Here is a 23,805-nt window from a genome sequence, read left to right as displayed (position 1 = left end):
GTTTGGTAGATTCCTTGAGATTTTCTATGTAGACAATCATGTCACCTATGAGGAGGGTCAGTTTTATTCCTTCCTTTCCAATCCGTGCTGTCATTGTTCCTTTTTCTTGCCTTCCTGCACCAGCTCGGACTTGCAGAAGTGGTTCCGGATCTCAGAGGGAAAGCAGGTTTTCACCATGAGGCCTGCTGTTTGCTATACGTTGTCTGGAGATGCCTTGTATCCAGTTGAAGAAGTTCCCTTCTAAGTTCACTGAGTTTTGTTTTGTTTTTTTTAATTGGGAGTAGATGCTGAATTTTTGTCAAATACTTTTTCTTCACCAACTAACATGGCCATGTAGTATCCCTTCTTTAGACAGTAAATACGGCAGTCTACATTGTCTGACATTTGAATGATGAACCAGCCTTTCATTTGCAGGATAAACCCCACGTGGGCACCAAATCTGGGGAGTTTTAGGCGTTATTCCTTTGAGTGACTCTTCTGTACTGCACTGCTCCTCTTCTTCTAGGATTCCAGTGGGAGACAGTAACTGGGTGTTGCCCCATGCGTCACTGGGGCTCTGCTCAACTTTTTAACTCTTTCTTCTTCTGAGGTTCACACTGGGTAATTCCGATTGATTTCCTTTCAAGGTCACTGATTCTTTCCTCTTCATTTCTATTCTGTTCCTGAGTCCATTCAGTTGAGTTTTTTAAAATGTCAGTATTGTATTTTTTTCCCCTATATTTCCATTTGGTTCTTTCTTATTTTATTTATTTATTTTTTGGTGGTGGGGGGAGGGCCTAACAGTTTCTATCTTTTTTGTTTCAACACTGTTTGCTCTTACTTTGTGGAGCATTTTTATAATAGCCATTTTATTTATTTTTTTAAAGATTTCTTTATCTATTTGACAGACAGAGATCACAATTAGGCAGAGAGGCAGGCAGAGAGAGAGAGAAAGAGGAGGAAGCAGGCTCCCTGGTGAGCAGAGAGCCTGATGTGGGGCTCGATCCCAGGACTCTGGGATCATGACCTGAGCTGAAGGCAGAGGCTTTAACCCACTGAGCCACTCTGGCACCCCTATAATAGCCATTTTAAAGTCCTTGTCAGATTATTCCAACATCTGTATTGAGATTTTCCTGGTTCTTCACATGGTAAGTAATTTTGGATTATACCTTGGATATTTTGAATATGAAGTGATGAAACTTTAGCTCTTGCTTAAATCCTGGGGAAGGGGGCGCCGGGGTGGCTCAGTCAGTTAAGTGTCTGACTCTTGGTTTCAGCTCAGGTCATCATCTCAGGGTCCTGGGTCCCCGTGTCAGGCTCTGTGCTTAGCAGGCTCTGTGCTTAGCAACAGAGTCTGCTTGAGGATTCTCTCTCCCCCTCGGCCCTTCCCCTGCTCGCGCACAGTCTCTCTCTCTAAAATAAATAAATCTTTAAAAATAAGTAGATAAGGGTGCCTGGGTGGCTCAGTGGCTTAAGCATCTGCCTTTGGCTCAGGTCTTGGTCTCAGGGTCCTGGGATTGAGCCCCACATCAGGCTCTCTGGTCGGTGGGGAGCCTGCTTCCCCCTCTCCCTCTGCCTGCCTCTCTGCCTACTTGAGCTCTCTCTCTCTCTCTCTCTGTCAAATAAATAAATAAAATCTTTTTAAAATTTAAATAAATAAACCCAGTGGGCAATGTTGACCTTTCTTTTCTACCAGACTCTTAAACAGGCTGGATTTAGGGGGCGAGTTATGGCCAGCCTTCCATGGGCTGTGGTTTGAATGTCAAAGCCCACTCATGTGTGTCCTCTATGTGTGCCACCCACTGTCTCATCTGGGACTCAGGCAGTGGTCTTTCAGATCAGTTCTCAAACTCTTTGGTATGTTGGTTAGCATCAGAAGCATGCATGCATAGCTCAGGGGTTAGCCCAGAAGGTCCTGCGTAATTTTCTGGAACCACTTTGAGTTCTTCCGTCTCTGTTTTCTCCTTGTACCTTCCAGTTCACTGGGCCTCCCCTTCTTGGTTCTCTGGCCTGAAAGCTGGGATCTTAGTTACCATATTCTGTCACACATTTCCTAAACTATACCCAAATCCAACCAGCAGGAAGGCAGAGGAGAAAAAGGCAACCGATTTCACCCCGCCCTCCCGGGATTACACATCCTCTGATCAGAGAGGAAGGTTTCCCTTTCTCAGCTTTAGGGACTTAAAGACCACTGCTGTCACTGAACCCACCACCACCACAACTACTGTGGGACAGCCGGGTGACTAGGGCACAAGAGAACAGAGGAAAAGAACCCCTGGGACTTCTCCTTTGCCTGAGCCTCGGAGCCCCTTTCCCACCCAAGAGCCCTAACTAGAGGTCTTCTGAAATTCCCTGTGTGCCCTGATGTGCACTGCTTCAGTCTAGCAAGCACATGGCACACTGGTGGAAAAATGAGAAATTCATTGCCAGTGTGCAGCATGTTTAATTCTAGTCTTTTCCCCCAACCTGTCTGCTGCCATTCATATCTCAGAGTCTTCAAACAGCTGCTAAATGCACCTTTAGTGCATGTAGTGCACTCCAGGACTTTAGCTATGTCCAATGACAGAGTTTCTTGTACATGTATCTTGGTACCTACAGAAGCATGCATTTATGTAGGGAATATAGCTATGAGAGGAAATGCCAGGTCATGAGGTATGTGTCTATTCGAATTTTGCTAGACACTACATGGTCATTTGTGAAAAGGCTGTAACCAATTTACCCTCTGGCCAGTAAAGGCTCTGAGTTTCCACTCTACCACATCCTCACCAACTCGGGGATAGCAAGCTTTTCCAGTTTTCCCATTTTGGTAGAGGTGTAGAGGGATCTCACACCTTTCCCCAGGTGGCAATGCAAAATGCAATCAAACACCCTTTCATAAGTTTATTGGCCATCTGGATTTCCTCTTTTGTGAAGTGCCTACTTAGGCCTTTTTGCTTGTTTTGATACCGGGTTGTTTCTTTATTCCTATTGATTTCTGCAGTTCTCCATTCTGGAAACGTGGCCCTTGTTGGTTGTTTGTGTTACAAGATCTTTTTTCTGCCCTGAATTGCCTTTATCACTCTCTTAAAGGTGTCTTTCTGATTAATGAGAAGTTTTTAACTTGAATGTAATAAAATTGATCAATCTTTTCCAATAAAAGTAGACACAACTTCTGTGTCTATTTAAAAACTTTCTCTCTGTCCACTCTTTTTTTTCTTAATCCTACGTGAATTTTTATTAACATACCATAAAACCGATTCTAATGACATATTTTGAACACATTATATGAACTGTTTCTTGATATTTACATTAGCTATATTCTTTTTTTTAAATTTAATTTAATTTTTGTGTGTTGTCCACTCTCTCTCTTTTTTTTTTTAAGACTTTATTTATTTATTTGATAGACAGAGATCACAAGTAGGCAAAGAGGCAGGAAGAGAGAGGAGAAAGCAGGCTCCCTGCTCAGCAGAGAGCCCGATGCGGGGCTCAATCCCAGGACCCTGAGATCATGACCTGAGCCGAAGGCAGAGGCTTAACCCACTGAGCCACCCAGGCACCCCTGTCCACTCTCTCTTAAAGTGATCTCTCTTGTCTCAGCATTTGGGTGGAGTACATCTCAAGCACATGAGGCATGAGACAGCAAGATAACAAGGGAGATAGTATGAGCTGCAGAGGCGGACCGATCTGAGTGGCCCGGACAGGTTATTTTACCTTTCAGAGCATCAGTTTCTTTTATCTACAATCAAAGATACACTATCCACCTTGCAAGATGTGTCTGAAGCTCCTACCACAGCATCGGCACACAGGAAGCCCTTAGTAAACAGGGGCAGCCATGACTGCATCCTCCGAACTCCTCTTTCCCCTCATCCACAGCTGCCGGAACGTCAGGGCTGCTCTGTGAAACACTGATCATATATCTACTGCATTCGAGGACAGCGAAATGGATTAATTGCCCTTGGCATGCCAGCCGAGCCTCCCAGTTACAGGTGGCACCCACCAATACGAGAACCGCCATCTTTGACTAAAAACGTAGGGTGATGCCCGGAGGCGCTCTTCTTACACGGTGGGGTCATCCTGGTGCTCCCACACCAACGTGTAACAGCAAGTCAAAGACCCAAAGTGATGTCTCTTTGTGCTCACCGCCAATAGCATAGCGGTGTGAAGCAGGGAGACGGACTCAGACCTAGGAGAGTCAAGCTCCACTGAGCTGGAGGGATTTGGTGTCCAAGGAGTGGGTCTGTCAGCCTGTATGTCCTGTGCTTAGACTCGGGGAAGAGAGGGCTTCTGTCAGCCAGCACGTGGGTTGGCATACGTGCACGGTGAAGTGCGCATCCCAGGGGAGGTGTGTATTTCAGCATATGGATGTGCATATCCTCAGGAAGCTGCAATACTCCCATTGGCCTGACATTGTGTTGGAGAGCCCCGATGACAATCTTCTCTAGCGTCCCCAGAGCATGGGGCCCCTCAGTGACCTCTGCCCCGCTCTCTGGGCCATGATATGTGCTCAGAAAACACACACCCTTTATCTGAACCTGGAACACTCTGAACGAGGAGGAAGCATCTACCCACACTCCCCCAAGTGCCCACTGTTCAAGCAGCTGGCCAAGTCTTCTGGATGTTACGTCCCACTTTCTAAACCATGAGTCTCCAGAAAAGCTCCTGAAGACATCCCCACGGTTCTGAGATAGTCCATGGCCCTCCCCAGATACCCCGCCCCCCACCTCACCAGGCTCCACTTCAAATGTGGCCAAGTGCTGAGTGCTGAAAGGATAGAGGGGGAGGGGTTGGTACCTGAGCCTAGTGTTTGTCCAGCGGAGTCAAAGGAAAGAACCACTGAATCTGCAACACAAGAGGACAAGTTCATTTCTTTCTCCTTCTTAGAGGGGAAAAAAAAAAAAAAAGCTCCCACCAACTCTGCCCAAACCCTCCCCCAGGGGAAAGTCAACTGGACTGGAACACTGAGATGCACAGACAGCATCCACGGGTCAATGCCCAACCCCCCAACTGGGCCATGAGGCCCTGCTGAGCCCAGCCCCAAGCCTTCCGCTACCAGGAAGAACATCTCAGGGCAGAGACAGGCCCCAAATTCTTCAGAGGCATTTCCTGCCAAATTAGGGGACAAGTTTTTTTTTTTTTTCCTCCCCTTCTTACAATGAAAATAAAATTAAAGCAATGCAACAGAAAACTCTCCTGCATCTGGTTAAAGGCACTAACATTTCCCTTTGACTTCTCCCTTTCTTTTCCTATTCATATACCTAATTGTTTATTATTTCTTCTCCAAAAGGGCTTTAAGTGGCCTACAGGAATTTACAGTATACACTGGAACTTAAAAATGAAGAAGTCGAGAAAGGAAATATATAGTCAGGGGAATGTTAGTCCACAAAATGCATGCCATGGGAACCAGAGGTAGAATCAAGGAGGCCTGAGCTCCCAAATCACCAAAGGAAAGGAGAGAATGAACAGTTGCAAGATTTAGTGCCCACAGTGCATTCATTCATTCGACCAATCAGGAAGTATTGATTGGGCATGATATTATACCATGACTCTGAGATACAGCAGCGAACAAAAAAGCAGTCTCCTCACAGATCTCCCTGCCATCAGTATAGGAGACAAAAAAAGTTACCAAACAACAAGGCATCCAACTCAAAACTAAGTCAAAAAGAGTGCTATGAACAGTCCCATTAAGAACCAGACCTACATGGTCCCAGGGTCCTGGGATCTAGCCCTGCATCGGGCTCCCTGCTCAGTGGGAAACCTGCATCTCCCTCTTCCACTCCCTCTGCTTGTGTTCCCTCTCTTACTGTGTCTCTGTCAAATAAATAAATAAAATCTTAAAAAAAAAAAAAAGAAAAAGAAAAAGAAAAGAAAAGAAAGAAAGAAAAAAACCAGACCTAGGCAGGGCCTGGGTGGCTCAGTCAGTAAAGCATCCAACTCCTGATTTCATCTCAGGTCTCAATCTCAGGGTTGTGGGTTTGAGCCTTACACCAGGCTCCCTGCTGGTTGTGTAGCCTACTTAAAAAGTTAAAAAACAAAACAAAACAAAACAAAAAAGCCACCCGGACCTAGTTAGAAAGGGGAGTGGGTGTTGGTTAGGGAAGGCTTCCCTGAAGAACGCACACTGGAACTAACAGCTGAACACAAGCAGGAGTTAAACGTAACAAGAATGGAACGAGGCATTCCAGGCAGAGAGATCGCCATGTGTGGAGATCTGAAGCTCGATGGAATGGGATGCTTCAGAGTGACTAAAAGACCAAACAGCAAAGCAAATAGCAAACAGTCATCAGGAGGAAATTTCTCTTGTGGGTCCCAATAGTAAGAGGGGGACGCTGTATGATGTTGAAGACTGTAACTTCCACAGCATTTCTGTAAGAAGGGAGTGTGAATGTGGTAAGGCTATTTCTTCCAACACGAGCGTCTACAAAATGAAGCCAACGTATAAAAGCAATTCTACGGAGCACCAAGATAATGTAAGGCCCCAGACAGCCCCGGGTAGCCCAGACTCAAAAGGTTCACCCACCACCAAGGAAAGCCAGCGGATGCGTATGGGACCGGGGTCTACAGCCCCACTACCACCCCAGCAACCCTTTGGATCTCAAGTTGATGTCATTTTCTTACTGTACAAGGAAATCCAACACAACAGTTATGTTAACTCTAAGTAATGTCTGTCCCCACTGCTGGATTATCAGCCCCCTGAAGGCAGATACTGTACCTGCTTGATCCCGTGCCCCGTTACCCACACAATGCTTAGCACTTGATAGCCATCTGCTGGATAACAGAGCAGAGAGAAATGAACGGACCACAGGTCCTTTTTGATAAGGATCAGAAAGCAGACTCCGTACTGCCAGTTAAGGACAGATCTACATGCTTTGAAACCTACCAAGGAGATGATAGGGCTGAGGTCATTTTACAAACGTGCAGAAGCACAGGAAGGCCACTTGGCTGACCCGACAGATGACTACCCTGCCTCTGTGAGACAAAATCAAGGTCAAACTCTCATAAATGCTATTTCTTTTTTTTTAAGATTTTATTTATTTATTTGTCAGAGTGAGCATAGGCAGACAGGGTGGCAGGTCAGAGGCAAACGAAGAAGCAGGCTCCCGATGAGCAAGGAGCCCGATGTAGGACTCGATCCCACGACGCTGAGATCATGACCTGAGCCGAAGGCAGCGGCTTAACCAACTGAGCCACCCAGGCATCCCATAAATGCTATTTCTTTATCAACAGTTCAAACATCGTCTTTTCTCAATGCTACTGCCCTTCCAGATGAGAAACCCCTCTTTCTTTATTTAAGGAGCTTTATTGAGGTACAACTTACATACTATAAAATTCACTCATTTTAAATGTACAATGGATTTTTTAGAGACTTTACAGAGCTGTGCAACTATCACCACATGCAGTTTTTTGACATTTCCATCACTCTGAAAAGATCCCTCCTGCCCATTTTATCCTGCCCCATTCCCACCTCCAACCCCAGGCAACCACTGATTCATTTACTGTCTCTATAAATTTGCCTTGCTGGACATCTGCCTACCCACTTTTGCTGGGGCTGTTCTACATCCCCCAACCACACCCCTGCCTCCAACGTGGCCCCCATTCCACCACCCTTTCTACTGCTGACGATGTTTCCGAAAAGTATACCTCACTGTGGCTTTGCTTTTGATTAAAATCCTTCAGAGGCTTCCCGCAGCCTGTAAGACAGAATCCAAGCTCTGACATTCATTCTCTCATTTCCCCCTCATTTGCCATTTTTAATACATCTCATATTCCAGATGGGCCAGACGACCTCTACTTCCCCAGGGGTATACACCAGTGTGTCTTCACTCATCGGACATACTGTGCTCACTGCCTGTTTGCATGCCAAAAATCTCCCACTCTTCCATTAAGATTCCACTCAATCATCCCCTCTTCTTTTTTCTTTTTTTAAAGTAGGCTCCATGCCCAGTATGGAGCCCAGTGTGGGGCTTGAACTCATGACCCTGAAATCAAGACCTGAGTGGAGATCAAGAATCAGGACGCTTAGCCAACCGAGCTGCCCCGTGTGCCCCAATCATCCCTTCCTCTCGACGCCTTCTCTGGTCAGTTCTGCTCACCCTCTTCTTTAGGACAACACTGGACTATTATTATATCATTTATCATAACACCTGGTTACCTCTTTTACTGTTAAGCATTTCAAGTTCCCTGAGGACAAGAAACGTGTCTTCATTCTGAGGCAGTGATTCCTGGCTGGGTGACTGACACACAGGAAGTACTCAATAGGTTTCTTCAACAAAGGAATAAACGTAAGTAAATGTCCTTGCTTGCTTTCAAAGGTGATGTGATCTAAGTGGTATTTCAGGGGCTGGGGTGGGGGCGGGGAATATCCATTTTACATACAGATTCTCATTCAATTATGTCAACCTATCTCCCTCCACAGTGAAACGTCAGGGGTTCAAGTGTGGTCTCCTCCTAGAAATATAAAAGCATGTATACAGGGGCACCTGGGTGGCTCAGTGGGTTAAAGCCTCTGCCTTCGGCTCAGGTCATGATCTCAGGGTCCTGGGATCGAGCCCCGCATCGGGCTCTCTGCTCAGCAGGGAGCCTGCTTCCTCCTCTCTCTCTCTCTGCCTGCCTCTCTGCCTACTTGTGATCTCTGCCTATCAAATAAATAAATAAAATCTTAAAAAAAAAAGCATGTATACAAATCAGCGTAAGGGGAATACAAAAAATGGCCTCGAAGCTTCTAGGTTAGAGGCTGCAGCCACCTGGGGAAGATTAGGACCAGCTTCCTGAGCAGCTAACTGACTGCCCACCCGAGCAACAATAAAAACAGCATCTCAAATTTTTACTGCAGTTGACAAGGACCATTCCAACTGCAATTTACCTTCTCTGTACTCTCAAGCAGTCCTGAAATCATCTCTTTTCTTTTTTAAAGATTTTTATTTAGTTATTTGACAGAGGGAGACACAGTGAGAGAGGGAACACAAGCAGGGGGAGTGGGAGAGGGAGAAGTAGGCTTCCTGCTGAGCGGGGAGCCCGATGCAGGGCTGGATCCCAGGACCCTGGGATCATAACCTGAGCCAAAGGCAGGCGCCTATGACTGAGCCACCCAGGCGCCCCTGATATAATCTCTTTTTAAACTTTTCAACATAAGCCAAGAAGAAAGGCTTAAAAGTTAAGTAAAAGACAAACTAAAACTTAACTGAGCCTAAAAGCAGCAAGATGAAATACTAATAGTGGCTTTCTCTGGGTGAAAGAATTGTGGGTTATGTTTCTACTCTGTTTTTGCAGAATTTGTACAATGACATGTATTATTTATACCATCATCATCATTTGTAAAAAACTAAAAAAGAGGGGGTGTCTGGGTGGCTCAGTGGATTAAATCCTCTGCCTTCAGCTCAGGTCATGATCCCATGGCCCTGGGATCAAGCCCCTCATGGGGATCTCTGCTCAGCAGGGAGCATGCTTCCCTTCCTCTCTCTCTCTCTCTGCCTGCCTCTCTGCCTACTTATCTCTATCTGAAAAATAAATAAATAAAATCTTTAAAAAAAAACTCTCTAATCCACCTGTAGGATTTTAACCTCTAACTCAGAGGTTCCAGTACAAAAGGATGGAAGGTTCTTGACTGGTCTTCGTTTTCCATTGTACATGCCAATAAGCTGTTCAGCTATTTCCTATAGTTACTGAGGTTATCCTTTTATATCATGCCATTTTAAATATACCTCAGCTACATCAATCCCGAAATAGACGGGGCTTTTTAAAATTATTATTCTTTTTATCTTCCCTCTCCCCACCCCCCTCCACGCCCCGACAAATTTATCAAATGCCAATTATGTGCCAGGCCCTGTGCCAGATACTAGAGGCAGGGAGCTGAGTAAGAGCCAGTCTCTGCCTCACAGCCAAGGAAGATGGACAAGTTCATTGGCACCTGAAATAAAAATAAAGTGGATAAACGTATGCAAAGAGTAAGCAGGAAACAGAGGAACGTCTTACTGGAAAGAAAAAGTCAGGGCTTTCGCAGCTATGACTTCCGGCGGTAGCGGACGGCTCCCGAGAGCACGTGTACGCACTGCGGAAGACGTGAGTGACGGGGGCAGAAATAGCAGAAGGAAGTTAGTGACATTTTCATGTTTTGCGTTAGTTTTGACGGATTTTGCTTGGAGCATTAAAAAGCACAGACTTGAGAAATCAGTTTGGTCACTTGTTATTTGTGCTTATTCTAAAGGACACAGAGGATCATTTTAGTCATAAATCACTGGACAGCGAAAGCGAAAACCTGGTATTCAACAAATCAAGAAGTTTGTTTTGCAAGGCGCTGAGCAAGAATATCCAGACTTCTCCCTGTCCGGCTAACAAACAGGTCATTTTTATTTCAAACAGCCCAGGCTCTAGCTGTTCCTGGATAAGAACAGGCCAGAGGCAGCCATGTGGTGTGCTACGCAAGTGACCAAACAGAATTCCAGACCAAGGTACAACAGACCGTCGCTGTGCACGACTTTGTTCAAGGAGGAAACCTAGAATTTACTGGAAGTCTTTTATTATGGTCAGATGTTTCCTGTGTCTGGTTTCTGAAGCTTTGGATAAAAGGAATAGAAAAGGAGTAGAAAGAATGGGGCCCAGTCTTTCCAGTCACCGGAGGGGTTTCCAAAGCTCAAATTCTACAGACAAGGCACACATTTGGGGATGAGGTAGCAGTCGCAGTACACACTCAACACTTAACTTCTGCTATCTGCCACGTGGAAGCCCTAGAGATGGAAGAATGGATCAAAAAAGAAATTGTCCCTTCAAGTAGCTTGCAAGCAGGTAAAATAAAAACACATATGAAGCTAAGCATTCAACAGTTAACAATCCTGTACTATACACTTGATGTTTGCTGGGAGTGGATCATAAATGTTCTCACCACACGTGCACACACATACACGCGCCCGCATGCACGGACGCACACGCACTCACACAGAGGTAACTAGGTGAGTTGACGGATGGGCGAACTTGCTTTATTGTAGTGATCACTCCACAAATAGAGATGTATGTCCAATTATCACACTGTACACCTTAAACATAAACAAGTGCTGTCAATTATGTCTTCCTAAAGTTGGGGATGAAAAGCTAAGCATAACACAGAGGGATGGAAATAAGAGTAAGGAAGGAGCTAGTTCACTGTTTGCTAATTTGCTAATTTGCGAAGCAACTCTCCCACACCAGACTTAGGGATACAACGGTAAGAAAGAACAGGACTGCTCCTATTCTCAAGGAATTTATGTTTTATGCAGGGAGATGAAAAACATGAGTAAACAAATGAGCAAAACAAGTTCAGGCAGTAAGTGGTACAAGGAATGTTCAGTGATGTGACAGTGACTGACGGTGAGGTACAGGCCACGCTGGATGGGGTGTTTCGGGAAGGCTTCTCTGAGGAGGTGACCTATGGGCTGAGACCTGAAGACAGGAGCCAGCCAAGAGAAGATGAAGGGGGAAAAGCTCCAGGAGAAAGGACAAAGCAAGTTTAGCAATTTTAGTACATTTAAGGACCAGAGAGAAGTGGCACTCGGATGGCTCAGTTGTTAAGCGTCTGCCTTCAGCTCAGGTCACGATCCCGGAGCCCTGGGTTCAAGCCCCGCATCGGGCTCCCCAGCTCAGCAAGAGGCCTGCTTCTCTCTCTCCCACTCCTCCTGCTTGTGTTCCCTCTCTCACTCTGTCTTTCTCTGTCAAATAAATAAATAAAATCTTAAAAAAAAAAAAAAAAAAAAAAAAAGACCAGAAAAGGCCAGTGTTCCTGGAACGCAGAGCCCAGAAAACACACGGAGGGTGTGAAGGAGGTCAGAGAGGATGACAGGAACCAGATCCTTGGGAGGCCCTACGTAGGAGGCCATAGAAAGAGTCTCCCTGTATTTCAACGGCTTCAAACCAGGAGAGCAACATGATCTGATTGATTTTTTAAATATAAACTTTGGCTGCTATGTGGGAACAAAACTGACTATTCTGGCAAGGGAGTAAAAGACAGATGAGGGCAGAGAGACCGAAGCCAGGGAGATCGATAAGAAGGAGAATGCTCATTCCAGAGGAGAGAACACGGCGGCCGGAACCAAGACAGTGGCCACGGGAAGAGAAAAGGGATGGATGCTAGAGATGTCCAGAAGGGAAACTTTCCAGGACGAGTGACTGGTGATGAGAGTCAGAGATGAGGAAGGAGGAGGATTACAGGTACACTGGGACTTGGGAAACTAGACGGTGACTGCTGCCTGATCGGGAGTGCCCTTCATGTGAACCCCATGACCCTGCCTCTCCTCCGGCCACTGACGACTGGACCACAGTGGGTAGCCGACCCTGATCATAAGCCACCTATGAGGCACACAGAGTCTACCTTCGGGCAACCTGAACCGGGAAGTACAAAGAGCTGGGCAGACACAAGGGGAGAAAGAAGCCAAGACTGGGAGGCCATGGGCCAGACTTGATGCTGGGTCCAAGTGCCCACCTTCAAGGCAGAGATCAGAGTGAAAGCCACAACCTTGCCCCTGAGGGCAACAAGACATCTTGAAGAGCTGTCTTAAATTCAGAATGTTCTTCCTGTGCCTGTGTCTGTGTCATTCAACTAGAGCACATTTCCACTCGACCTCAGGGTTCAGCTTGTCCTCGGTTCCTCTGAGGCTTATCCTGTAACTGAGATTCAACTTTCCATGTCCTTTTGCTATCATATATGCCATCACATATGCCATTTATAGTCTGAGTGGGCTCACTTCCTCTACCTTCCAGTCCTCACCCTTTAATACCCTAGAACCCTCTCTGCCTTCCCCATGACAGGGTATAACGTGCAGATCTAACACCAGGCTGGACCTGCTCCAAGGACAACTCACCCCACGGGTATGAATCACAGGAGAAGCATACAGCCCCACTTGGAACTTGGGCCTAAGATGTGGCCTCTAATCTAGCTTTACAGAAGAGCCTCAACTTGAGGGTTTGACTGGTCTGTTAGCAGAACTGATATTTTAATGGCCACGTGGCTGTTTCTTGTTCTAGATTCTCCATTGCCTAGATCCTCGGGGAAGGGTTCTAACCTAGTCTGGGTCCCTCAATTTCTTCCCTCTCTCCCCTATCCCAAACAAACAAAACCTGAGTAAATGAGATTCCTGAAGATACAGAGAAAAAAGGCCCGAGGACAGAAAATAAAGTACAACCACTAATTTAGGGGCATGTGATATATGCAAGAGAATCAGTGAAATAATCAAAGAGACAGGACTAGCAGGACAGAGGGGGCCAGAGGAGGTGAGAACGGGTTACAAGAAGGAATATGGAAATGTGGAAAGAGGTGGAAGAAGCTGATGGATGAAAAGATACAGCAGAATTATTCACTGGGAAGACATCTGTAACCTCAGTAGGAACCTTTTCCATACAATGGTCAGAGGGCAGACTCAGCTCTGAATTAATACAGTAAACACAGTAGACTTGTTTCAAGAAGTTTCTTAGATTTACTCCTTTTTTTTATGTTTTTTGGTTTCTTTTTTAAAAAATTGTATTTATTTACCTGAGAGAGAGCAAGTGAGAGCACAAGCCAGGAAGAGGGTCAGAGGGAGAAGGAGAAGCAGACTCCCCACTGAGCAAGGAGGCTGATGTGGGACTTGATGCCGGGGCCTCTGGGATCATGACCTTAGCCAAAGGCAGATGCTTAACCGACTGAGGCACCCAGGTGCCTAGATTTATTTAATTAGTTTAACCTACTGAACCTATGTAATAGGGTTCTTACTAAGCTCAAAAGACTGCAGGAAACGATTGGACATGTCCCTGCCATGGGAGAGTTTATGAACTATCCACCAGGAGGAGAATACTGAGAAGTTGCTATGGTTCAGATGCAAGAGGGAGAGTTTGTGCCGGGAGAACCTAGTAAACCAGGGAGGCGGTGGTGTTGACCTAGCTTGAGATGACCTTATAGGACAGGCTGTGCTGGTAGGGTGGGAACAGCTTAGCAGAGGCACTGAAGCGTGGAAAGTGAGGGGTGTGTGGTTTCAGGAAGCTAAAATCATACCTAATTAATATATTAGGGTTCCTTTCAGGAGGTAAAAATGCATGTGACTAAAAGGGAACTCGTCAATACAATCTGTGTAGACTTTCAGAAAAGGCTTTGACACATCAAAGACTATTTTTAAAAAGTGAGTCACCATGACATTGAGAAAGTGTGTGCTGTATCATCCAGGAGACAAAAGGCACTTGGCTGAGGATCAGGGGAGGGCCACCCCCCTGGGGCATCAGCACCCACAGGGAGACCAGGCAGTCTGGGAGTTGCTGGAATTCTACTATGCGCTGCCCTCTTGGGGGATGGGAGGGGTGGGGCAGTGGGGGCGGGGCAGGAGGGTGGCTCTGCTTACAAACCCACGTGCGCAACAGAAGCCACAGAACCAGGCATGCGCAGAAACAGAGAGAGGCGCTGGATGAGGTCTGGAACCGCACACACGCAGGATAGCTTTAGTCTGGTGCCCTCAAAAGAGGAAAGGGCTGGATACAGGGCAGGAACTCTCGTTTGCTGCGCTCTGATTTCAAGGACGCACATACATACCTGCACTCCCTTCCAAACCCCTCTGGGTGATATCGAAGATTGTTGGAAAGCAGAAGGACGCAAAGACCAAGAAAATAGGAGACAGGACACCAGCAGTAAAGGTTCTGAAGCTGGAAAGCAGGTGAACAGGAGGCTGTGGCTCAGCAAACTCCCCACAAAGCTAAATCCTATACTAGAAGTAGGGAAAACTGACATACAACCTGAAATGCCCCCAGAGAACCACCCCCCAAAGGCTCAACCATTGAGCGCCCTATCACTGAAGTGGGAGGGCAAGCAGTACTAAAAACAAGACACAACACTCTTAAGGATGGGCTGAGATCACAAGGTATTAGAAAAAAGTATCCAGTGTAAAGACAGAGACCAAAACAACTGGAAAATAAATGCAGTGTGGAAAAACAGAAAGTACACATAAAGATGAAAACTCGGGGGAAGAAAATCATCAAAATCCCCAGAGAGAAGAAACTTCACAAAACAAGTAAAACATCAATTTTTCAAAAACATACATTTAATAAAAAGAAAATAATATCTCTTGAAAATTAAGACATGATAGGAGAAATGAAAAGATTGAAAAATAAGTTGAGGAAATCTCTCAGAATGTAGAGCAAAGGACAGATGGAAAACAGGCGAGAAAAATACTCTTTTTAAATCAGAGGACCAGGGGATGCCTGGGTGGCTCAGTAGGTTAAGCCTCTGCCTTCAGCTCAGGTCATGATCTCAGGGTCCTGGGATAGAACCTTGCATTAGGCTCTCTGCTCAGCGTGGAGCCTGCTTCCCCCGCCCCCTCTCTGCCTGCTTCTCTGACTCCTTGTGATTGCTCTCTGTCAAATAAATAAATAAAACCTTTAAAAAAATTAATAAATCAGAGGACCAGTCTAGGAGACATGACTTCTGAATATAGGCACTCTAGGAAGAGAAAATAAGAAAAAAAATGAAGGGAGAAAATATTCAAAGAAATGATTCAATAAAGTTCTCCATAATTAAAGGGCTTGAGTTTCTTTTTAGCTTGAAGGGACCTCTGAGCGTACAGAACAATATGAAAATAACCCTCCACCAAGGTACAGCATCATGGAATTTCAGAACACTCAAATTTCCAGAGAGGACAACAGGTTTTATGCAAATAATAAATAAATCAGAATGACATAAGACCCCTCAACGGGAATACTGAAAGCCTAGAATGCAGTGGGGCAATATCTTCAAAATACTAAGGGGGAAAAAAATATATATATAATATGTATATATGTATATGTATATATATTTTAGATTTTATTTGAGAGCGAGCATGATTAACAGGAGGGGCAGAGGGAGAGGGACAAGGAGAGGGTCAGGCAGACTCCCCCACTGAGTGCAGTATGACCTGGAGTTTAATCCCAGGACCCCAAGATCACAATCTGAGCCGAAGAAGCCAGATGCTTCACGGACTGAGCCACACGGACGTCCCTGAGGGAAAACAATTTCTAACCAAGAATTCTACATCCAGCGTGATTGTCAATTAAGTAAGAGTTTAGAATAAAGACACTTCCATACAGGCAAGGTCGGAAAAATGTGCCTCTCAGGCATCCTTTCTCAGGAAATTATTAGAGGATGTGTTCCACTAAATGAAGAAGAAAATGAAAACAATAAAACAAAAGCATGGGATTGAGGAAACAAGAGATACCAGAAGAGGATAATGGTAGAGGGTGACTCCCAGACCACAGCCCTGCAGCAGGGATCAAGAGCAAACAGTCCAGAGCCGCGTCCTGTCAGAAGGCTCCTCTAGAGAGATTTTATTCAAGAAATGAAACTGACAGACCACCTGCCGCATCTGAATGCCTGGAGAACAGATCCATACAACTGAGGAAGAGTTTGGGATTGAATCAGTGTAAATTCACAGAAAACTGGCGAAACAGAAGGCAAGACTGTTAATTGACTTGCGCAGTGAAAAGCGCAATGAAAAAACAGTAATGCTGTCATCTATGAAGAGCATTTCATGGTCACGGTATATGACCGAATGCGGAAGGATGGGAGGACGGACTTCCTGCCTGTGGTGAGGAAGCAGTGAGCGCGACGGAGTACTAAATCTCTACCGTCCACTGTAGAATGTCAACAGGTAATGCCCAAACTAGAACAACTGGCAGTAGAAGTATGTTATTTAGAGATCTGGCGGTAAATACCAAACAAATTACTTGGAAGAGTTGAAACTGGATGCCTCCTAAAGGTAGGAAATCAAGTAGTAGCCGTAACGGGGGGGGGGGGGGGGGTGTGCTTTTTTTCTTGTTCATTTTTGTTGGTAACAAGCCTTGCAGAACTGTTTTTTCTGAATCACGCACAGGTACAACTTTACTAAGAACAAACCCTGAACTAACTTGCACAGGATTACACAGCCTACAGCGGTCGGAATGGGGCTTCTAATCTAGCTGCTCTGGTTCTCTGACCTATTTGTCACATCTCTACCAACAGAGCCAATGATGTCTATTCGAAATCTAGGTGACTCATACTTGACCACATCCTACTTACTTAACGCCTTACTAGATACTGTCTTGTGTTATTTTGTGATTATTTTTGATAAATCATATGTGGATAAATAATCAGTTTAGAATAAAGGTAATTAAAAGACAATACAACCAAATGTGTGGACCTTATTTGGACCCAGATTAAAACAACAACAACTATGAAAAGGCATCTCTAAGATAATTACAGACATCTAAGCATGGATCACGTGTCAGAAGACATTACGGAATTAGGTTAATGTGAGGTAATAGTATGATGGCTCTATTTTAAAAAGTTCTTCTCTCAGAGATGTTTACTTAAATATTTTATGGTAAAATGACATAATGTTTAGGATTTGCTTTAAAATAAAATCTAAGGGGCGGCTGGGCGGCTGGGTGGCTGGGTGGGTTAAGACCTCTGCCTTCGACTCAGGTCATGATCTCAAGGTGGGATTGAGCCCAGCATGGGACTCTATGCTCAGCAGGGAGCCTGCTTCCTCCTTCCTCCTCTCTCTCTGCCTACTTGTGATTTCTGTCAAATAAATAAGTAAAATCTTTAAAAAAAATAAAATAAAATAAAATCTAACTTTTTAGAAATCCAAATAATAAAAAAAGAGACCCATTTCTGTGAGAACAGGGCCTTTACTATTCACATATGCCAGAGACCCCCAGACAGGATCAGACTCTTAAGTCATTTGCCATGACATTCTATGCTTTATCTGGGTAGGCTGTCATTAAGACTATAGTACTACAGTACTGGGGCTCCTGGGTAGCTCACTCGGTTGAGCATGCCTCTTAATTTCAGCTCAGGTCGTGATCTCAGGGTCATGGGGCAGAGTGCCAAGCTGGGCTCCCTGCTCAGCAGGGAGTCTGCCTGAAATACTCTCTTGGACAGTAAATAAATAATTAAAAAAAAAAATGGGGTATGGTACTTGGGGTGCCTGGCAGGCTCAGTGAGTGGAGTGTGTGACTCCTGATCTTGGGATCATGAGTTCAAGTCCTGTGTTGGGTGTGGAGATTATTTTAAAAAATAAATTCTTTAAAATTAATTAATTAATTAAGAGTATGGTGCCATTCTGTTCTCCAAAGATAACTTAGTTAAGGCAAAGGGAGGAAATAAAATAAAAGGTTGCTCAACCAAGTCTTTATATTTTTTCATGAGAAATTTTATGTATCTATGACTTCATTATATATATATATATATATATATTTTAAAAGGGAGGATAGGCACTGCATATCCTCAGCTGAGAAGTGAAGAGCTAATAACTGGTTGCCATCACATCGTTCATCTTAAGTACAAAGAGTGGAGGGTAGGGGAGAAATGGAATACATCACGGGTAAGAATATAAAATGGTGAAGTAGCTCTGGAAAAGAGTCTGGGATTTCCTCAGTAGGTTTTTGTTTTGTTTTGTTTTTTAAGTTTTTTTTTTTTTTTAATTTATGTAAGTAATCTCTACACCCAATGCAGGGCTCGAATTCATGACCCTGAAATCAAGTGGCAGGGTTCTTCCCACTGAGTCAGTTGGACACCCCCTCAGTAGGTTAAATATAGTTACTGTATGACTCAGCAACCAAGAGAATTTTATGTTCACACAAACACCTGAACATTAATGTTCACAAGCTATTATTCACAATAGCCAAGAAGTGGAAGCAACCTAAATGCCCATTAACTGATAAATGGATGAACAAAATGCAGAATATCCACACAGTGGAGTATCATTTCACTGTAAAACGGAATAAAGTATTGTTCCAGGCTTCGACATGGATGAATCTTGAAACATCATACAAAGTGAAAGCTGGTCACAAAAGACCACATACTGTATGATTCCATTTAAACGAAATGTCCCAAATGGGCAAATCTATTGTGATAGAAAGTAGATTAGTAGCTGCCTAGGGCTAGGAAAGGTTGGGGGAAAGGAGAGTGTGACTGCACCTGGGTACAGGGTTACTTTCTAAAATAAGGAAAATGTTCAAAAACTCACCATAGTGATGTCTGCACACTCTGAATACACTAAGAAATGTGTGATTGTATACTTTCAATGGGTGGGCGATAGCATACATCAATTACGTTTCGAGAAAGCTGCTACCTAAAGGAAGGGGAAGGAGAAAGCAGGGCACATCATGTTCCCTCCAGGGAAACATGGACCTCTGTGGTTTTGGAGACTAACCATGAACAAATTGACTTCGTCTGCTCCTCTGAACACAGGGAACTTTACTGTTTGGATTTTTTTTTTTTTTTTTTTTAATGAAGGCAGGAAAGAAACCCCAGCAGAGAGCTAGGGAATCAGTGAACGTAATCATTACTTCTTACTTAATTATTATCCTGAGGAAAGCATAAAAAGGACCTGGTTTTTAAAACCCTCTTTTGGGGGCGCCTGGGTGGCTCAGTGGGTTAAAGCCTCTGCCTTCGGCTCAGGTCATGATCCCAGGGTGCTGGGATTGAGCCCCGCATCGGACTCTCTGCTCAGCGGAGAGCCTGCTTCCTCCTCTCTCTCTGCCTGCCTCTCTGCCTACTTGTGATCTCTGTCTGTCAAATAAAATAATAAAATCTTTTAAATAAATAAATAAAAATAAAACCCTCTTTTGGGGGCGCCTGGATAGCTCAGCGCGTTAAAGTCTTCGGCTCAGGTCATGATCCCAGGGTCCTGGGATCGAGCCCAACATCGGGCTCTTTGCTAAGCAGGGAGCCTGCTTCCTCCTCTCTCTCTGCCTGCCTCTCTGCCTACTTGTGATCTCTGTCAAATAAATAAAATCTTTAAAAATAAATAAATAAAACCCTCTTTTGGTTTCTTTCCTTAGTATTCTGAATCTCTTATTCAGTAACTTTATTTTTTTTACTTAGGACTAGACAAGAGGAAGGGAATTTTGCCTAATCTTTTGACCCAGAATCCTCCTGTACCTGAACTTTTGTCCCCTTAAGCAGATACTGCAACTGGAGTGCACAAAGTGTATGAAAATTTTTGAATTCGTTAACATTTATGAGTCAGAAGATTTCACATAAAAAATCTAGATTTCCAGCCTCTCTTGAAAAATAGGCAGACAGAGTAATAGGTAATAGAGAAGAACGTTTCTTTTAAATTAAGCACGGTAATGAATTAGCTTTGTAAACGGATATCCGAAGGACTCACAGATACTCGAGCCAGTTCTCACTCTAAAACGAGGGAAGAGAAGGTAAGGAATCAGGCAGACAGGGACTGGGTGTACCAGAGGCAGAAGTTGGAGACAGAAGGGCGGACATCTTTAGAGCTACACGCTGAGCTAACACAGGCTGGGACAGTCTTCCTGTTATTCTCTTAGAGCTGCTCTACCTTTCCTTTGCAGCCTTTACTACAGAAGAACTGAGTATTGACTTGTGTTTAATGTTGGTTTCCCTACACAGACAAAAAACTCCAGATGAGGGACGCCTAGGTGGCTCAGTTGGTTGGACGACTGCCTTCGGCTCAAGTCATGATCCCGGAGTCCCGGAATCGAGTCCCGCATTGGGCTCCCAGCTCCATGGGGAGTCTGCTTCTCCCTCTGACCTTCTCCTTACTCATGCTCTCTCTCACTGTCTCTCTGTCAAATAAATAAATAAAATCTTTAAAAAAAAAAAAAAAAAACACCTCCAGGTGACTCGTGTAGTCTTATCACCATACTCTTCACTTAGCACAGTACCTGGCACACAGCAGACACTTAATAAATATTTGCTGAATGATTTAAAAAAAGGACTGAACAAATGATGTGGAAAGGGATCTGGAAACAGGGAATCTTGAGGAAACAAAAATCTTATCACGTCCATTTTCACTACAAAGGAAAGGACTGAACACTGTCATAGAGTTACTACAGATTTTTAGAAGTCTGTTTCCAAATATCCACAGGATGCTTGGTTCCGCCTCCCTCAGAGGGAGGAATAATGTCCGCCTCCATGCAGGGTTTTCGTACTTCCTACAGGACTTTATTACTCTAGTCCTGTCTCTGGCCCCTAACCTAAAAACTCCAGTTCATGATCAGCAACACAAAGGTCCTGAGACTGACAGAGAAAGGAGGTCACTCTGTGGCCCACATATCTGCACTTACAGCAAGGTGCAGTCTTCTGGAAACATCCACTGCAAAACTCTCCACAAGGGAATGGCAGAGAAAACAGCTTTGATTCTTATTAAAATATATTATAAGCTATATGGCCCCATTTGGTCAGTGAAACAAGAATAAAAACATCAAAAGAAAAAAACCAAGTCAGAAGTGGAATCACCACAACTTCTAACAGTTCTGCCTGGTAACAAGGACTCGGTGTCATCACATATAGCACATAGTAAGGTTTAACCAACTGTCACCCCCATGTCTTCTATGACCTTTCTGCTCACATCTGGGTTCCAATTAAAGTTCATCCATTGCATGTGGCTGTATTGTCTCCTAAACCTCTCTAACTTAGGAACAGCTCACCTCCTCCATTTTTGTTTACTCATGTCACTGACCTTTTTTTCCCCAAAAAGTCTAGGTCAGCTGACTTGTAGCACATCCTACATGTTGGATTTGTCTGAGTATGTCCTCAATATTAGATTCGGGTTGAACATTTTTGACATAAACACTCTGTAGATGATAGATATTTACTACTGCACCACATTAGAAGGCATATAATGTCAGATTCTCATATTGGTGTTGCTAAATTTGATCATCTGGTTAAGGTACTGGCCCTCAGACCACTTTTTCCCCCTTGTGGTTAGTAAATTCATTATCAAGAAATTAGTACGAGGGGTGTCTGGGTGGCTCAGTTGGTTAAATGTCCTGGGGTCCAGCCCCACATCGGGCTCCCCACTCAGCAAAGAGTCTGCTTCTCCCTCTTCCTCTCCCTCAGCCCCTAACCCTGCTCATGCTCTCTCTCTCTTGCATAAATAAAATCTAAAAAAAAAAAGAAGAAGAAGAAGTTAATAGGGGAATTAATAAGTCAATTTTCTTAGTGTGATACTGGTATTGTGGCTATGTAGAATATCTTTGGTTTGGGGTTTGTCTGTTTGTTTGTTGGAGGGGCAGAGAATCTTAAGCAGGGGCTTGATCTCACAACCTTGATCATTACCTGAGCCAAAATCAAGAGCTGGATGCTTAACCAACTGAGCCACTCAGGAGTCCCATAATAACCTTGTCTTTAGGAAATGCAAGTGAAATATCAAAAAAACTCTGCAAATTACTTTCAAGTAAGGGAATACTATGAACAACTCTAAGCCCACAAAGCTGACAACCTAGATGAGACGGACTAATTCCTTGGAGACACAATATGCCCAAACTCACACAAGAAGAAATCGACAATCTGAACAGGCCTGTCTCTATTAAAGAAGTTAAATAAATAATTAACCACCTTGCAAAACAGAAACCACCAGGCCCAGATGGGTTCACTGGTGAATTCTACCAACCATTTAAGACATTAAACCAATTCTTTACTATATCTTCCAGAAGACAGAAGCAGAGGGAATGTCTCCTCACTCATTCTAAAAAGCTGGCATTACCCTAATAGCAAAATGGGACAAAGACATTACAGGAAAAGAAAACTACAGACCAGTATCTCTCATGAACATATAGACATAAAAATCCTCAACAAAATATTAGAAAATTGAATCCAGCAATGAATTAAAAGAATTACATACCACAACCAAGTGGATTTATCCCAGGTACACAAAGCTGACTTGATTTTTGAAAATCAGTTAACATAATACATCAACATCAACAGGTTAATAAAGAAAAAAAAGCACAAGATTACATCAATAGTTGCAGAAAAAGCATTGACACAATCTAGCACCCAATCATGATAAAAACTCTCAGTAAACTAAGAAATGAACAGAACGTTCTGAACTTGATAGGGTATATCTACAAACAACCCACTGCTAATATCACTTAATGGTGAGAAACTGAAAGTTTTCCCACTAAGATCAGGAACAAGGCAAGGATGGCCCCTCTCACCATTCCTTTTCAACATTGTACTGGAAGTCCAAGCTAATGCAATGAGAAAAAAAAAAAACAGAAACAAAAACAAAGAAATAAGATAAACTGATAGGGAAGGAAGACATAAAACTGTCTTTGTTCACAGATGACACGGCTGTCTATGTAGAAAATCTGAAAATATTGACAAAAAACTCCTAGAACTAATAGGCAATTTTAGCAAGATACAATATTAATACATAAAAGTCAATCACTCCAATATACTAGCATTGAACAAATGGAATTTGAGGGGTGCCTGGGGGGCACAGTGGGTTAAGCCTCTGCCTTCAGTTCAGGTCATGATCTTGGGGTCCTGGGATCGAGCCCCACATCGGGCTCTCTGCTCAGCAGGGAGCCTGCCTCCCCCTCTCTCTGCCTGCTGCTCTGCCTACTTGTGATCTCTCTCTGTCAAATAAATAAAAAAAGAAAAAGAAAAAACGGAATTTGAAATTTAATACCATTTACATTAGTACCCCCCCAAAATGAAATACTTGGGTTTAAATCTAACAAAATACAAGATCTATATGAGGGACAATGTAATCTCAGATGAATGAAATCAACAAAGAACTAAAAAAATGGAGACATCCCACATTCCATAAGAAGACTAAATATTACCAAGATATTAGTTCTTCTAAACCTGACCAATATAGATTCAAGGCAATCCCAATAAAAATCCCAGCAAGTGATTTTATGAATACTGACCAACTGATTCTAAAGTTTCTATGGAGAGGTAAAAGACCCAGAACTGGCAACACAATACCACAGAACAAAGTAGGGGGACTGGCATTCCTAACTTCAACACTTACCATAACACTATAGTCATCGAGACAGTGTAGTACTGGCCAAAGACGAGACAAACAGATCAATGGAATAGAGAGCCCAGAAACAGACAGATAGATTATATATATATATATATAT

General features: G+C 43.9%; 1 protein-coding gene across 3 annotated transcripts in view; it reads right to left on the bottom strand.

The window, feature by feature from the left end:
- The window catches only part of ST3GAL3 (ST3 beta-galactoside alpha-2,3-sialyltransferase 3), a 191,980-nt gene that overhangs the window by 113,767 nt on the left and 54,408 nt on the right, over positions 1-23,805 (bottom strand). The window contains exon 3 of one of the 3 annotated variants that reach the window (XM_059374449.1): positions 4,750-4,797. The exons of the other annotated variants lie outside the window; for them this stretch is intronic. Coding sequence (XP_059230432.1) covers positions 4,750-4,797 — 48 coding nt within the window. The remainder of the gene's footprint in view (positions 1-4,749; positions 4,798-23,805) is intronic. 3 annotated transcript variants of the gene reach the window in all.

The sequence above is a fragment of the Mustela nigripes genome, chromosome 14 (genome assembly GCF_022355385.1).
Source record: "Mustela nigripes isolate SB6536 chromosome 14, MUSNIG.SB6536, whole genome shotgun sequence".
Taxonomy (NCBI): Eukaryota; Metazoa; Chordata; class Mammalia; order Carnivora; family Mustelidae; genus Mustela; species Mustela nigripes.
The sequence above is the reverse complement of the archived record's forward strand: the minus strand, read 5'-3'. Positions and strand labels throughout refer to the sequence as shown.